Source organism: Chiloscyllium punctatum, chromosome 12, assembly GCF_047496795.1.
Source record: "Chiloscyllium punctatum isolate Juve2018m chromosome 12, sChiPun1.3, whole genome shotgun sequence".
In the NCBI taxonomy this organism is placed as follows: domain Eukaryota; kingdom Metazoa; phylum Chordata; class Chondrichthyes; order Orectolobiformes; family Hemiscylliidae; genus Chiloscyllium; species Chiloscyllium punctatum.
This window is the reverse complement of record NC_092750.1, coordinates 38,204,564-38,221,109: the sequence shown is the minus strand read 5'-3', so window position 1 is coordinate 38,221,109 and position 16,546 is coordinate 38,204,564. Positions and strand designations below refer to the sequence as shown.

At 39.0% G+C, this 16,546-nt stretch overlaps 1 protein-coding gene across 4 annotated transcripts in view; it reads left to right on the top strand.

Annotated features, from left to right (window-relative positions):
• Window positions 1-16,546, top strand: part of cfap20dc (CFAP20 domain containing) — a 401,364-nt gene that overhangs the window by 285,098 nt on the left and 99,720 nt on the right. For 2 of the 4 annotated variants that reach the window (XM_072582427.1, XM_072582426.1), the window contains exon 12: window positions 10,150-10,527. The exons of the other annotated variants lie outside the window; for them this stretch is intronic. In XM_072582427.1, the coding sequence (XP_072438528.1) occupies window positions 10,150-10,527 (378 nt within the window). The remainder of the gene's footprint in view (window positions 1-10,149; window positions 10,528-16,546) is intronic. 4 annotated transcript variants of the gene reach the window in all.

Here is a 16,546-nt window from a genome sequence, read left to right as displayed (position 1 = left end):
ATTTTGAACCTGTGCCGACTTCAGAGGGTTCCTCCAACATCTATAAAGATGTTGCTTAATCGAAACAGCATCTCCTATATCTACATCATGCATAATTGGGTTAGTACTTGCCAGCTTATTTCCACATATCTCCTCAGGTGATAGTAATAACTCTTACAGGCCATTTCGATTTTGCTCTAGAAGGTTACTCAATAATTTATCCCAATGTTTGGCAACTTCCTCATTGTCCAATTTAACTTGGAGAATGTCCAATTCAGAATCCTCTGAACTTGGTTCTTCCCTTTTGTTTGTAACCAATAATACAGTCTTCTTTGGTTTTCTTTCCCTGTCAAAATACCTTTTGAGCATATTCACATGACACACTTTGTGAGATATCTTTCTGTCTGGAGTCCTTATCAAATAGTTCACCTCACTCAATTTTCTTTTGACTTGAAACAATCCACTAAACCTTGCTTTTAAAGGTTCACCTATCACTGGAAGTAACACTAACGCCTTATCCTCAATGGCAAAATTGCGAGTTTTGATTTCCTCTGCTTCCCATTTCATTATATGCTGTGATACTTTTAAATGCTGTCTAGCCAACACTCCTAATAAGTGATCTCTGAATTCTGACTTATCAATTTCTCCTTAATCAATTTTCGCGGTCCTCTTACATCATCCCCAAAATCTAATTCAAATAGACTGAATTTGGTTGATTCATTTGATGCATCTCTGATGGCAAAAAGCACAAACAGAATTCCCTTATCGTATCTGGATAGTCCTGACTATAAGCCCTCAACATGGTCTTTAATGTCTGATGCCACCTTTCTAGTGCTCCCTGCGATTCTGGATATACACTGTGGATTTGAATTGTTTTATTCCTAAACTGTCCATAACTTCCTTGAATAATTTTGGTATAAAGTTTGATCCTTGATTTGATTTTATCTTTGTGGTTAGTCTGTATTTGGTGAAAAGTTTGAGTAAGTCCTCTACAATCCATTTAGCTGTGATATTGCATAATGGAACAGCTTCTGGAAACCTAGTGGACACATCCATTATTGTTAACAAATACTGATTCCCACCTTTCATTTTAGGTAGAGGTCTTACACAATCAATTAAGATTCTTGTAAAAGGTTCCTCAAATGCAGGAAATGGTATCAAAGGGGCGGGTTTTGTTAATGCCTGTGGTTTTCCCATTACGTGACATGTATGACATGTCTGACAAAACTCAACTTCAGAACAATCTCAATTATCCAAAAGAGGTGGGCAGGGAGTATAACTGATTGTTCGGATAACCGATTGTTTGGATAAGGATCATGTTTCTTCTGGACCTTGAGATCGTGTTCGGAAAGTCCGAAATTCAGATAATTTGGGTAACTGAGGTTGTTCTGTACATTTTGCACAGTCAGGCCAGTAAAAATGTTTTTGTATTTTAACTTGAGCTTTTACCCACAACACCTCCTTTCTATAACCACTGGTAATACCACTTGATGAACTTCTGCCCATTTCTCATCTGCCTCAATAGGTGATGGTCTCCATTCCCTCATTAAGACATAATTTTTAAGGTAATAGCATTCAGGGTTACATTTGGATTCTTTTTCCATGTGTGCCTCTTGCTACAATTGCTTTAAATTTTTATCTTACTGCTGTGACTCAGTTAATTTATGTCAGCTCAGTTAAAAATGTCAGCTGTGTCATCTATTTGCTCCTGGTTTGTGTCAGCCATCTGATCAAACAGGATCTCTGCTAATTCCACTTCAACTTTCTTATTTGTACTCTTTGACCTCTCCTGTTTCAACTAGTGATTTTGTGACCTTGTTACCACACAGTCAGGAAAAATCCTAGGATATACGTCCTGCAGTTGTTCAGTTGCCTGAATTTCCACTGGTTTTTCAACCACAGTGGGCAGCACGCCTACCTGTGAGCCAGCTATACCGTTAGCAAGGACAAATGGTATTCCTGGAGCTGAGGGTTTGTCCGGTACTCCTACCACAACCTCTCCACTTTTCACCGACACTGTAACCTCACTTTACATAATTGAGCACTTCTCTCACTGTGAATTCCTGTTACTAGCACGTTTTCTGGCAGTAGTCCTTCAGAGGTACATATCTCCTCATCTTTCAACATCACAGATTAAGAGGATCCTGTATCTCTTAGTATTGTATCTTTACCTGCTGCACTTGGCCTATGTGAGTAAATTCTACCTTCACTGAAAAGTGGTTTAAGGAGATCTGGCACTTCCTGCTTAACCAACCTCTGACCAACTTGTACATTCTGGTGCAGTTTTCTAGCCTCCACTGTGCTTTCCATTCCCATTCCAACAAAATTCACTGGCTTATCCCGTTTTCCTACTTCTGGTTTCCCAGTGCTTTTCCTAACCCGCCAACACTGTGATTTCATATGGCCTACTTTATTGCAGTGAAAACACCGGAGCTTTTTGATTTCTCTTTCCCTTCAAGTATTTCCTAATTACCCTGTGGTAACTTATCTTTATGACCTTCACCGAGATCTACCTTTCCCTTTCCACGTGAGGATTTCTCTTTTTCCCAATTTCTATCCCTGATGGATTGAAATTGATATTGGAAGCCAAGCTTTGATTTTTGAACCAACTCATAATCATCAGTCATTTCAGCTGCTAATCTTCCCATTTTAACTTTCAGCTCTTCCACATGAGTTCTCACTACTTCACTATTTTTGAACTCCTCCAAAGTAACCATCTCTCTAAGAGTGCCATAATATCTACTTTTAATGTCCTTATCCACCTATCAAATTTACTTTGACTGATCCTTTCAAACTCAATGTAGGTTTAACCAGGGTCCTTCTTAGATTCTTGAAATATCTGTCGGCTTCTGGCACAAGCTTGAATGCACTTAAGATTCACCTCCTCATATTCCCCAGATACCTCCTCTGATAGTGATGCAAATATCTCACTAGCTTTACCTACAAAGTTTTGTTTGGATCAACAAAACCCACATGGTCACTGGTTACCACATTTGTTTAGCCACCTTTTCAAATGCGATGAAAAAGGCTTCCACATCTTTCTTATCAAATGTAGTCAACGCTTGAATATATTTAAACAGTTTTTCACCAGGCCTTTAGCTACCATGGGTTTGCTCATCCTCACTCTCTTCTTCACTTGCCTTCAGCCTTCATCTCCATCTTTTTAATAGACAATAGACAATAGGTGCAGGAGTAGGCCATTCTGCCCTTCGAGCCTGCACCACCATTCTATATGATCATGGCTGATCATCCTTAATCAGTATCCTGTTCCTGCTTTATCTCCATAACACTTGATTCCACTATCCTTGAGAGCTCTATCCAACTCTTTCTTAAATGAATCCAGAGACTGGGCCTCCACTGCCCTTTGGGGCAGAGCATTCCACACAGCCACCACTCTCTGGGTGAAGAAGTTTCTCCTCATCTCTGTCCTAAATGGTCTACTCTGTATTTTTAAGCTGTGTCCTCTGATTCGGCACTCACCCATCAGCGGAAACATGTTTCCTGCCTCCAGAGTGTCCAATCCTTTAATAATCTTTTATGTCTCAATCAGATCCCCTCTCAGTCTTCTAAACTCAAGGGTATACAAGCCCAGTCGCTCCAGTCTTTCAGTGTAAGATAATCCCGCCATTCCAGGAATTGACCTCGTGAACCTACGCTGCACTCCCTCAACAGTCAGAATGTCTTTCCTCAAATTTGGAGACCAGAACTGCACACAGTACTCCAGGTGTGGTCTCACCAGGGCCCTGTACAGCTGCAGAAGAACCTCTTTCCCTCAATATATTCAATCCCTCTTGTTATGAAGGTCAGCATGCTATTAGCCTTCTTCACGACCTGCTGTACCTGCATGCTTACTGGTGTACAAGAACACCCAGATCTCTCTGTACTGCCCCTTTACCTAAATTGATTCCATTTAGGTAGTAATCTGCCTTCCTGTTCTTGCCACCAAAGTGGATAACCATACATTTATCCACATAAGCTGACTTTCCTGTCTGAGTGCCAATTTCTGAAGTTCAAATTCCCTCTCTTTCTTTCGTTGCTTTTCTCCTTTTCTCTCTCTTCTTTTTGTTCTGCTAAAGCGATTCATTCTTTTTCTCTTCCCCTACTTTTAATCATAATTCGAATTGTTTCATTTCTGTTGCCCTTGTCTTTTGCCTCTAGCTCAAGCTGCTTCATTTTCAATTGAATTTTAGCCATTTGTAAAGATTCTGATGGTGTTTCCAGCAAATTTAAGTGCCAAGCTATTGCTATAATTATCTCTCCTTTCCTCACAGAAGGAGGCAGCTCCAGCTCCAGCTCCAGCTTTTCTGCTAATTCTTGCAGCTTGGCCTTAACCACCTTTTGCAAAACCCCCAAAGTCACTTCTTCCGCCCCAAAAAACTCTGAAACACTGAAAAAACCTTTGCCATCCCAAGCACTATTTAAATCAACCGAAATCAACAGCCACCCCCGTCTAACACTGTCACCTCCACACCATGGATAATATTCTGAGGACATGGGTTTGACTCCCACCATAGCAGATGGTGAAATTTGAATTCCCTTCATAGCAGCACCATGGGAGTCATAAAACTCGAAGGATCGTAGGAATTCAAGAAGGCAGCTCATCTGCAGGGAATTGGGAATGTGCAATAAATGCTGGCTGAGCTAACAATGCCCACAATTCATGAACAAGTACAAAACCTACATTCTTAAACCCCTGTATATTTGCTGGGAGTGTAATATTTGCTGTCATCAATGACCCATCTGAGATATTGCTTGGACATTGCTCCATTGTGGTTGGGTTACCTTGTTCATATAAAGACACATATCTTATTAAAATTAGTCTTGTGAATCTCTGTCATGTCCTCAAATTTTTGCAAACCAGTAATTGGGCCAAAGGATAACCAAGTCCTTTAATATCTATCACTTGAGGTGACCAAATATGCGGCTGGAGTCACTATCAGAATTTTTTCAAGATTGTGTGGGTTAGGTATTTGTTTCCATCATTCTGTATGTAGGCTATTTTAGCTTTCTAAATGGATGGTTAAGTAGACAATATCAGGGCTGTTGGTTCCAGAGGCTCATATTGGGCGCAACCTCCTAGTCAGATCCCAGGTCATAATAATCACATTGTCCATACCTATACTCTAGGTATTTGTCCATAACACGATAAGACATAAGAGCATAAGTTAGGCCATTCAGTCCATCGAGTCTGCTCCGCTATACTCCCGCTTTCTCCCCATAACCCTTGATCCCCTTGACAATCAAGAACCTAATATCTCAGTCTTAAATATACTCGAATGACCTGGCCTCCACAGCCTTCTTTGGCAATGAATTCCATAGATTCACCACTCTCTGACTGAAGAAGTTGCTACCTATCTCTGTTCTAGAATGTCTTCCTTTTACTCTAAGGCTGTGCCCTCAGCTCCTAGTCTCCTACCAATGGAAACATCTTCTCAATATCCACTCTGTCCAGGCCATTCAATATTTGGAATGTTTCAATTAGATCTCCCCTCATCCCTCTAAACTCCATCAAGTATAAACCCAGAGTGCTCAAACATTCCTCATATGTTAACCTTTCATTCCTGGGACCATTCTCTTGAACCTTCTCTGAAGATGCTGAAGGGCCAGTATATCTTTCCTGAGATATGGGGCCCAAAACTGTGCACAGTTCTCCAAATGTGGTCTGACAAGAGCCTTATAGAACCTCAGAATTATATCCCTGCTTTTATATTCAAGTCCTCTCAAAATAAATGCCATCATTGCATTTGCATTCCTACCTACTGACTCAACCTGCAAGTTTACCTTGAGAGAATCTGGACTAGAATTCCCAAGTCTCTTTGCACTTCAGGCTTCTGAATTTTCTCCCCATTTAGAAAACAGTCCATGCATCTATTCTTCCTACCAAAGTGCATAACCTCACACTTTCCAAGGTTGTACTCCATCTGCCACTTCTTTGCCCACTCTCCTAACCTGTCCAAATCCTTCTACAGCCTCCCCAACTCCTCAATGCTACTTGTGTTTCAGGCATGACATCCCTTTGATGAAACCATGTTGACTTTGCCCTATTTTACCATACACTTCCAAGAATTCAGAAATGTCATCCTTCACTATGGATTCCTGGATTATTTTAGATTAGATTAGATTACTTACAGTGTGGAAACAGGCCCTTCGGCCCAACAAGTCCACACTGCCCCGCCGAAGCGCAACCCACCCATACCCCTACATCTACCCCTTACCTAACACTACGGGCAATTTAGCATGGCCAATTCACCTGACCTGCACATCTTTGGACTGTGGGAGGAAACCGGAGCACCCGGAGGAAACCCACGCAGACACGGGGAGAACATGCAAACTCCACACAGTTAGTCACCTGAGGCGGGAATTGAACCCGGATCTCTGGCGCTGTGAGGCAGCAGTGCTAACCACTGTGCCACCGTGCCGCCCACCGTGGATCTTATCCACGACCAAGGTTAGGCTAATTGGTTTGTAATTTTCCGTCTTTTGTCTTACTCCCTTTTTAAACAGGGGTGTCACATTAGCGAATTTTCAGTCCTCTGGGACCCTCCATGATTCTAGCGATTCCTGAAAGATCACCACTAACGGCTTGACTATCTCTTCAGCTATCTCCCTTCAAACTCTAGAATAGAGTCCAGGTGATTTATCCACCTTCAGGCCATTCAGTTTTACTAGCACCTTCTCCTTGGTGACAGCCACCATAGTCAGCTCTGACCCCTCACTCTTTTGAATTTTTGGGATATCAGTCATGTCTTCCACCTGTGAAGATTGATGCTAAGTCATTATTAATTTCCTCAGCCATTTCCTTGTTCCCTACTACTGTTTTTCTAGCATCATTTTCCAGTGGCCCAATGTCCACTTTTGCCTCTCTTTTGCCCTTTATATATCTAAAGAAACTCTTACAGTCTTCCTTTATGTTACTGCGTAGCTTTCCATCAAATGTAATCTTCTCCCTCCTTATATTTTTTTATTGCCATCTATTAGTCTTTGTAAGCTTCCCAATCTTCAGGTTTCCCATTGCCCTTCACCACATTATATGCTTTCTCTTTTGCTTTTATGTTGTCCCTGACTTCCCTAGTCACCCATGGTTGCCTCATCCTCCCTGTACTATGCATCTTTTTTCCTTGGACTGAGCCTCTGCTGTTCCACTGTCTTTCCTGCTAGACACCTCTCCCAGTCAATTCTACCCAGCTCCTCTGTCATGCCTCTGTAGTTGCCTTTATTTAGCTGTAATACTGTTACCTCTAATTCTATTTTCTCCCTCTCAAATTGCAGAGTAAATTCAATTACATTCTGATCACTGTCTCTAGAGGGTTTCTTCACCTTAACCTCCCTTACCAAGTTCTTCTCATTGCACAACAATAAGTCCAGTATTGCCTGTTCCCTTGTGGGCTCTACCAGAAGCTGCTCCAGAAAACCATCTCATAGACATTCCACAAATACATTTTCTTGCAGTCCACCACCAACCTGATTTTCCCAGTCCGCTTGCATATTGAAATCCCCCAAGATCACTGTAACTTTGCCTTTCCTACACATCTTTTCTGTCTCCTCGTGTATCTTACGCCCCAGCCCCTGACTACTATTTAGAGACCTGTACATAACTCCACTTATCGTCTATTTGCCTTTGTGGTTCCTCAATTCTACAGACACCGATTCTTCACCATCTGACCCTACTTCGTTTCTTCCTATTAATTTAATTTTATTTCCTACTAATAAGGCAACTCCATCACCTTTACCCACCCGCATATCTTTTTCAGCTTCCAATCCTGATCCCTTTGCAGCCACGTCTGTGTGATGCCCACCACATCATACCTGCCAATTTCGATCTGTGCCACAAGCTCTTTATTTCATTCCTTATACTGCATGCATTCAGTTATAACACCTTTCAGCCCTGTATTAACTGTCCCTCTTCTCATTGTCATTCGTTTGTGCACTGTGCTTGAAGTTTGATTTCTAACCCTTTCCATACACTCTGTCTTATTTGTGTATATCCTGGAGATTTTCATAACCTCTCCTGAGTTCTGCACTCTTTCCTCCTCCTTTCGGGTTTTTTAATTTCCCCTAAACGTAAGCCCCCCCCCCCCACTTTAGTTCAAAGCCTGGTCTTCCGCCCTAGTTATGTAATTTGCTCAGAATCTGGTCCCAGCATGGTTCAGATGAAGAACAAGCCACTGGAATAGATCCCATCTTCCCCAGTACTTGTGCCAATGTCCCATCAATTCAAACCCATTTCTCTCACACCAATCTTTGAGCCATGCATTTACCTGCTTAATCTTATTGACCCTGTGCCATTAGCTCACGGTTCCGGTAGTAATCCGGAGATTATTACCTTTTTGGTGCTGTTTTTTAATTTAGTACCTAACTGTTCATACTCCTTTCGCAGAACCTCTGCCCTAGTTTTATCTATGTCATTGGTACCTCTGTGGACCACGGCCACTGGATCTTTCCCTCTCCTCCCACTCCAAGTTCCTCTACAGCCCAGATACGATATCCCGAACCCAAGCACCAGGCAGATAACACATAAAAGTCATTAGATAAATTACAAAAAGTAATTTTATACATTAAACAGCTGAATATTTCTGTCCAGCTAAAGCTAATTCTGTTGAAATTTCCATAAATTAAATCCATAGGATAAAATACATTGTAGGAAGCTGGCAAGCAAAATGCCTTGTTTTGCATTCAAATAATAATGCTATTTAAATGTCTTTTGCTAACAGAAGGAACATTTTGGGAAGTCCCCAGGTTACGAACACCTGACTTATGAATGTCCTATACTTATGAACCAACCTCCAGCTTCTCATTTTTAAAAATTATTTTTTAACTTGTTCGTAACTGGGGACTTCCTGTACAGCAAAACTTTTCATATTGCACTCATCAGGATGAATCACAAAAATGCCAATGTGAAGGGAAAACAACATTTACACTGAATGAGAGGAGAGTGCTCATTTGTTGGCAGGTGACCTCTGATTAGTAGAGACATTACTAAGGAGAATGCATCTATTTGATAATGACTGTCAGTTAAATACTAAGCTTTGCCTAAATCTTAAACCAGGAAAGTTGACTGTGATTGATCAAGGCATTCCACTGAGAAATGAACCACTGAGAACTGTTTCATGTGCTATTGAGTTAGTCCGGGCGGTGTATGTGTACAAGTTCTTTCTGCCTGCAAAGAGTGCTTAAGCATGGGTACCTTCCAGCATATGCAAGAGTACCATGCAATGAATGCAACTGACAATCCTAAATTGGTTGTCAGCTAATTCCTTTGCAAATCCGAGGTTACTTAGGAATGATTGTCCAATCACAGAATCACATCTTATGTTGCACTTTGCATTTTGAATGCATGTTTTAGTTGAATACAACCACAGAACAACTTTGGTTATCTGAACATCAGTTATCTGAATTTCAGATTATCTGAACAAGATCTCAAGATCCACTAAAAATGTTATCCGAACAATCAGTTATCCAAACAATCAGTTATCTAAACAATAGATACCCATCCCCTCTCATTTGGATAATCAAGGTTGTTCTGTAGTACCTCACGTGTTTAAGGGAGAAGCTGTTTGATACAATTGGTCAGTATTTGGGACATATGGCCTATCCACCTCACATCATCTTTGGATAAAGCCAACGAGGGGAAGGATTTAGATATGAAATAAGAGCAGGACATGACTATATTCCTGAAGAGGTAACAAATATTATGTGTAGAGAAAAATGAAGACATTGCTGGAGGATAGTTATGATGATTCAGACAATAAAACAATGTGTTGGAGGAGGATGGGTAATTGTATTAGTCACAGAGAGGGCAAGAGAACCAAAATGGAAATACATAGGCTAACAAAGAATGTCACTGCTGCACTAGAGGTGGAAACCTAATTGGGGTTGTGGGGAAGATTATAAGAATATAGGAGATTCAATGACTTTGCACAGGAAAAAAAGGTTATTTACATTGTACAGCAATATTTTAAGGCAGAGGAGTAACATGTCTTTAAGAAGGGGGTTACAGTGGCAGATGTAAAAGTGAGGAGCTAGTATCTGAGTGAAGGAAGCCATTACATGCATACAGAACAAGAAGCAATATAATATTAATTATTAAGTTGTATAATGATTACTTCTTTAACTTGTGAGTAATTTTCATTTTTGATCTAAATTTGTAATAAATTTATTTTTAAACCTAAGGATGATATGCTGAATCACATTACCAAACGACCTGTGGATACCAGGACAAGTTCCATTAGTTCGGAAGCCTCATTTATCTACCATACATCCCATAGTTCAATGTCAGTTGCCTCTGAAAGAACAATAAGAACTGCTTCAGGAGAACAAACCTTAGAAGAAACTCCTTTTCTTACACTGACCAAAATGGACAAGGAAAAGATTCACATCAATATCTCTCCAGTCCTAAGCAGATCTCCCACCAGAGTAGATGCTCCAGATTCTACACCAAGCATCATAAAAGTGAAAGATGGTCAAGCTAACCCATCCAGAGCATCCATGGTTAAAAAATCCTTAAAAGAAATCCCAAAGAAAGATCCAAGACTAACCACGGAGACCTGTGTAAGTTGTTTTTTCCTGATTTAAAAATCATTTAGTTTTATTCCTTGATGTCTGAATTGATTCACAATGGGAATTTTAATGAAATAAATAGTATATCCTTTTGAATATTTTGTGCTAGTGCATGCTGGGAAATAGGAAATGCTTTTAGCATCTTATATAAGCAGCAAGCTAATAGGATATTTTCATACCATCAATCTGGCTCATTTTTGAACTCAGTCAGCGGGAATAAAATAATGATGCCTAACTACTTTGTGATATTCTTTCCTCAAAATCTGCAGCCTGATTTTTTGTGTGGGCTAACAGAGGCCCTCCATCTTCGTGAAAACAGCACTGGGGGTCTGATTTGGAAGTCTCACCCAGAACTAAATACTAATTTATTTTCTTTGTTGTTTTCCTATTTTCAAAATCAATTTAAATTTAAAAGGAAGATTGATAGACTTTAAGGTTTATTATAGGAAAAGTCCTTTGGAATATCAATTTATTTTTAGAATCTAATACTTGTTTATAATATTCTTGGTTTTTTAAAGTTATTTTTCTCAGTCAATTCAAATGGTCTTTACTGTAATTAATTGCAAATTGCTGTTACTGACCTTCTGATGAACTTGACTTCCAATGATGCACAGCTGTGAATCATAGATCCATCATAACCTAATACCATATGTAGTTGTGACATTACATTCGATTATTTTTATGAATGCTTGTGAGAAAAGGCAAATAAGATGTTCAGAATAAAATAGATCTATAAAAGATCAACTCAAAAATGGTAGTGATAAAGAATTAGTGAAACCCCTCAAATATTGTTCGTGAATTTGATATTGTAGGTAGTTGAGATTTGAAGATAGTAGCGAGAAAGTCAATGTATGCCCATTGGACAAATTGCTAAAATGTCATCAAAAGGAAAATGTTAGCTTTCATGGCAGATGTAGGGAGGCATTCTGTTTTCTAAAGACGAAATATAAGGACAATGCAGTGATCTCAGTCACAAGCTATCATTTAAAAGCAACTTCCCCACTTGTGTTAAACATCATTTGAAATCCAACTGGTGTAGGAACTACATTGGCACATTCAAAGTAAACAGGTCAAATTGAGTCTTTACTCATGAATTTGAGGGAAGAGTAAGCTGAACTTACTTACTGCTCTGCAATGTTTCTATATTGTGTTTATCAGAATAAAATGGCAGAAGCAAGGTGAAAAGATTAATGCATAAAATCTGTGTGTTCTTGCATATCTCCATCTCTGAATCTATCTGTTTTGACTATTGATCTGGCACTTGTCCCTTGCGTTTGTTTCTCTCAGTCATGAAATACAAATGAAAAATATGAGCCAAAAGTTTAGAGTAGTCAAGCAACTGTAAACTTTCCAAAATATTTGCAATTAGTGTTTTATTGTACTGGATTATAAATGAGCTGTTTAAGGAACATATTTGTAACTGTCTTCGATAATTATTTCTGTTGGGCGAGGCATGAAAATTAAATGCAAATTACAATTCTAATTGGTTTATGAACAATTTGTCTCGGTAAATAGCAGAAATTTAATTTCTGAGCCATAGGTAACAGAAAAAGTGAACACTAAGATATACTATCTGGAGTACCAAGAAACTCTAGCAATAATTATGGTGTGACCTCAATTTTAATTGCTGTAAATAAAATAGACTCTCTATTCCTTATGAAAAATCATTGTAATATTATTAGTGTTGCAAGTTTTTTTATTATAGCAAATTCTTGGAATCATCTCAACATAACTAAGGAGGACAAGAGAAAATAAAGACATTTTGAATTCACTGAATAGGAAGAGAGAAGAGATATAAAAAAGAAACATGAATTAAAACTAAAAATAAGCATTTTTAAGTTCAGCCTTCATTTGTTTGATCATTGGAATTTGGCAAGTAAATTCATTTCCACAGATCAGAATCTTTTCTACATTAATGAAAGATTATTGCACTTTATGTGAAAAACATTGCAAGGGAAGGGTCTCTTCATGGCTTAACTGTTAATCCTAAAAAAAAACATGCATTTCATATGGGAGCTTCCTCTGACTTCAAGACTAGCCAAAGTGTTTTTCACCAATCAAGTGCTTTTAGAATTGTAGGAAATGTGGAAACCCAACAAGCCCCTGCAAGAAACAATATACCACTGACCAAACGCTTGTTTTTCTGATGTCATTTGAGGATCAAATATTGATCAGGACTCTCAAGGAAAACTTCATTGCTCTTCTTCAAGAAAATGCCATGGAATGTTTATGTTTTATTGTTGGTTCTGTTATAACACATGTTTCTTCAACGCAAATTGGCTATAATGCGAATGAAGAATTTAGACCATTATTTGTAGAATGAACTTTCCTTACCTGTATTGACTACAGTGCAATTCCGGTTCCATTGCTTTAAATGGTGCTGCTATTACATGACTTTCTTTTAATGCAGAATCACATGGGAACAGAACTATCACATTATATCAAAACACTCTGTACTTTAGAAAGCAGACAGGACATTGACATATCCAATAATGTAGCTCTTCAGTATTGGAGATTGGCCTGAATGTTGTGCTCAATCCTTTACTCCACCTTGCACCTCTCCACCCTCTGTACCTGCCCTTTGGGAGGATTTTCCCACAAATCATTCACAACAGTATTGTCAAATACTAATTGTCTAACCTTTGACCCTTTGTTTACCATGATATTTCTACAGTTAGCAATACTCTTAAGTGCACCTTCACCTTTATCCTTGATTCCCTTTTCCTAGTAAAAGTTCCACTCTGTCCTATGTTGGACAGTTTCCTGTTCATTGCCTGAAATCCCTTATATCCAATGAATTCAAATTATTTTACTCATGATGCATTTCTGCTATAATAATTCAAAGAGTAATAGTTTACTGTTGCTTGACTACTCCAGATCTAGCTAAAAAAATAAACATCAGGTTCTACTGGGCATTACATTCTTCTGCCAAAATTGCTCCCTCCTTTAGAACAGCCTTGGAGTGCAAAAATAACTGTTTCCAAATAAACAAGTGATTTTATTCAGTGGAACTACAAGAAGAATTACTAATACAACACACATATATACAGATGAGAAATAAAAGATAAATCCAAAATGGTAAAAGCAAAAGCAAAACTGATATACAAATCAGTGTTTGAATTGTTCGCAAAGAGGAGATCGTTGAACATTGTGACCATTGCAATGGACACTACAGACAGCATTGACAGTGGTAGTTGAACAGTCCTTTGTTGTGCAGAATAGTTTAAATTCTGTAGTTCTTTTGACCATGATTGATTTCCAGCACTCAAGGTGAGAGAAAGTTCTTTTGTGACATGTTTCCTTTTTAACTGGTTTGCAGCACTCAGAAGGAGAGAGAGCTGTATCTTCAACGTGGGGTAACAAGGTGATAGTTCTTTGATTGTGACAGCCACAGCATGCTAACACTTAAACCCAGGCTGACATACTTAAGATTGTTCAGTCACAGTTGTGCACACCAGCAGAGTTGAAACAGGCTTTTTAACCCCTGTCCTTGTATATTCTCCAAACGTCTGTGGTTTGGGACATTACCTGCATGAGGCGACTTGTTGAGCTGAAGGACACCAAATTCTTATTAACCTTTGTAGTCAGAAGAGATCAGAGTTCAGTCTGTTTCACTTGCCTCTTCCCTTCTTTGAAGGCTGTTGTTTCCAGTTCCCTTTGCATTCATAGGTGTGAAGTTCCATGGGTCTCTCCAGAAAGCCATTTAATTTATACCCACAGCCACTTTTGGCTGTATCAGCTCTATTTTAAAAAGAAAGCACATTTTGGAGTTGCAAGTTAAAAATGTCCACAATAATTCATGTTCTGACACATGGTCATAACTCTATATATACAAAGATGACTGGGAGTTGAATTTAGTGAGCACATTTTGGTTTAGCTTCTTTTTATTTTGAGCATTCTGATTCAGGCATTTTAGGGGAGGAGAAGAAATTGTCTGTTGTTAAGCCAAGTCAGTAAATGTGAATATATCTGTACTACTCTATAAGCAAAGCTCTGCTATCTCTGTTGGAGCCAGGCAAATATGAGGCATAAATTGCAAAATTAAATTTCAAAGTACTGTTCAAAAGTGACTGAAAGTGACTTGTTCTGAATTCTTATTTGTATTCATAGTGAAATGCTAATATTCCTGGAGAATAGAATCTGTTCAGTTTAGAGTTTGTTAAATGCAATATTGGACTGGACTTTTATGGGATTGGGCCTTTAAAAATAGTATCAGAATCCAATCCAGGCTCCAATCCCAGTTGTCCAATATTCTTTGAAGCAGGATAAAGGAGTGATATGGGGCAGGTTGCAAGACTATACCCTCCACTCCCAACCAGGCCTGTCCTTTTGCAGGAATAGGCATCCCCATACCTCAAAGTTTTCATGCAGTCAGGCCAGCTTTTCAAGGAACCCTGGTTTGTGGCATTTCAGGAAGAACTTCTTCACTCAAAGGGTTGTGAGTCTGTGGAATTCCCTGCCCAGTGAAGCAAATAAGGCTACCTCATTGAATGTTTTTAAGGCAAAGTTAGATACATTTTTGAAGTAAACGAATTAAAGGTGATGGTGAGTGGGTGGGTAAGTGGAGCTGAATCCATAAAAAGATCACCCAAGATGTTATTGAATGACGGAGCGGGCTGGATGGGCCAGATGGCCCTCTTCTGCTCATATTTTTTATGGTTTTATGTTCTTCTGTCATGTACTGTGATCTGGATGAGAGAACCTTTGATTGGTAAGTTCAAAAGGTAACGTGTGCTAATCTATCCCCCATACGCAACCTCTATTATCCCTCATGTCCTACAAGCACCACTCACGTCCGTAACTCCTAATGCCTTCCATTGCGACATAATCTCTTTCACTATCACTGCACCCACCGCCCCTCTATGAGCACAATGTTGCCTAATACCCTACTTGCTAATCTATGGCTCTTCCATGCTCATTCACTATGTATATACTCAGCACAGAATCAACAGAATCCTATAATAAAATTGTTATCTAAGAAAAAAAATTAAAATTATTCACGTATAACTTTATTTTTTTAAATTCATTTTTACTACAGCTCTACAAACATGTCAATCATCCAGAAATTTAAAGCAGTGCTAACAGAAACTGCAAGCATATGACACATAATGTAAGAACTAGAAGCAGGAATAGGGAAGTCAGCCACTTAAGCTTGCTCTGTTATTCAATATGATCATGGCTAATCTCATTCCCATTTCAACTCCACTTTCCTGCCCACTTCTCATAACCCTTCAATCTATTACTAATTAAAATACTGTGTATCTCCTCCTTAAATTTATTTGGTGTCTGAGCATCCACCATGCTCTGGGATAGTGAATTCTACAGATTCATGACCATTTGAGTGATGTAATTTCTCCTCATCTTTGTTTTGAATCTGCTACACCTTAGCCTGAATTATGACCTCTCATTCTAGATCGTTCCCTAAGAGGAAATATCTGTTCTGTGTCAACTTTGTCAAAGTCCTTGAGCATTGTATGTACCTCAATTAAATTTCTTTTCATCCTTCTAAATTCTGGCAAGTAAAGACCTAAACTGCTCAATCTCTCTTCATAAACAAGTCTTCCATCTCTGGAATTTCTGAAACCTCTTTATCTTGTTTGTAAGCATTGAATAATTGAGAAATAGATCTGAGCAAAATATCTGTTAAGCAGTGTTTTCCCTGTTGTGCAGTTATTTCAATAGACTAATGGATATTTTGGTTGTCGGCTAAGAATGCAGAATGACAAAGTGAAGTGGCAAGATCAATATAGGGTGGTTATGAATATGATGGAAGAGACTAAAGCAGAACCAGAGGGCATTGGACTCATAGAGAGGGTAAATTGAGTTGAGTTTGAAGTAACTGCAAATGGGAAATCACTTGGTGCAAGGGTTGAGTGTAGAAAGTATTCTTGATAGCTCTGATAAACATGGCATGGCAGTACGCAATGAAAATATTTCAAGTAGGTAAGTAAGACAGGTCAGGTATTCAAAGCCTGAAAGGTTGCTGGAGGAGTGAACTGTCAATCAAGGT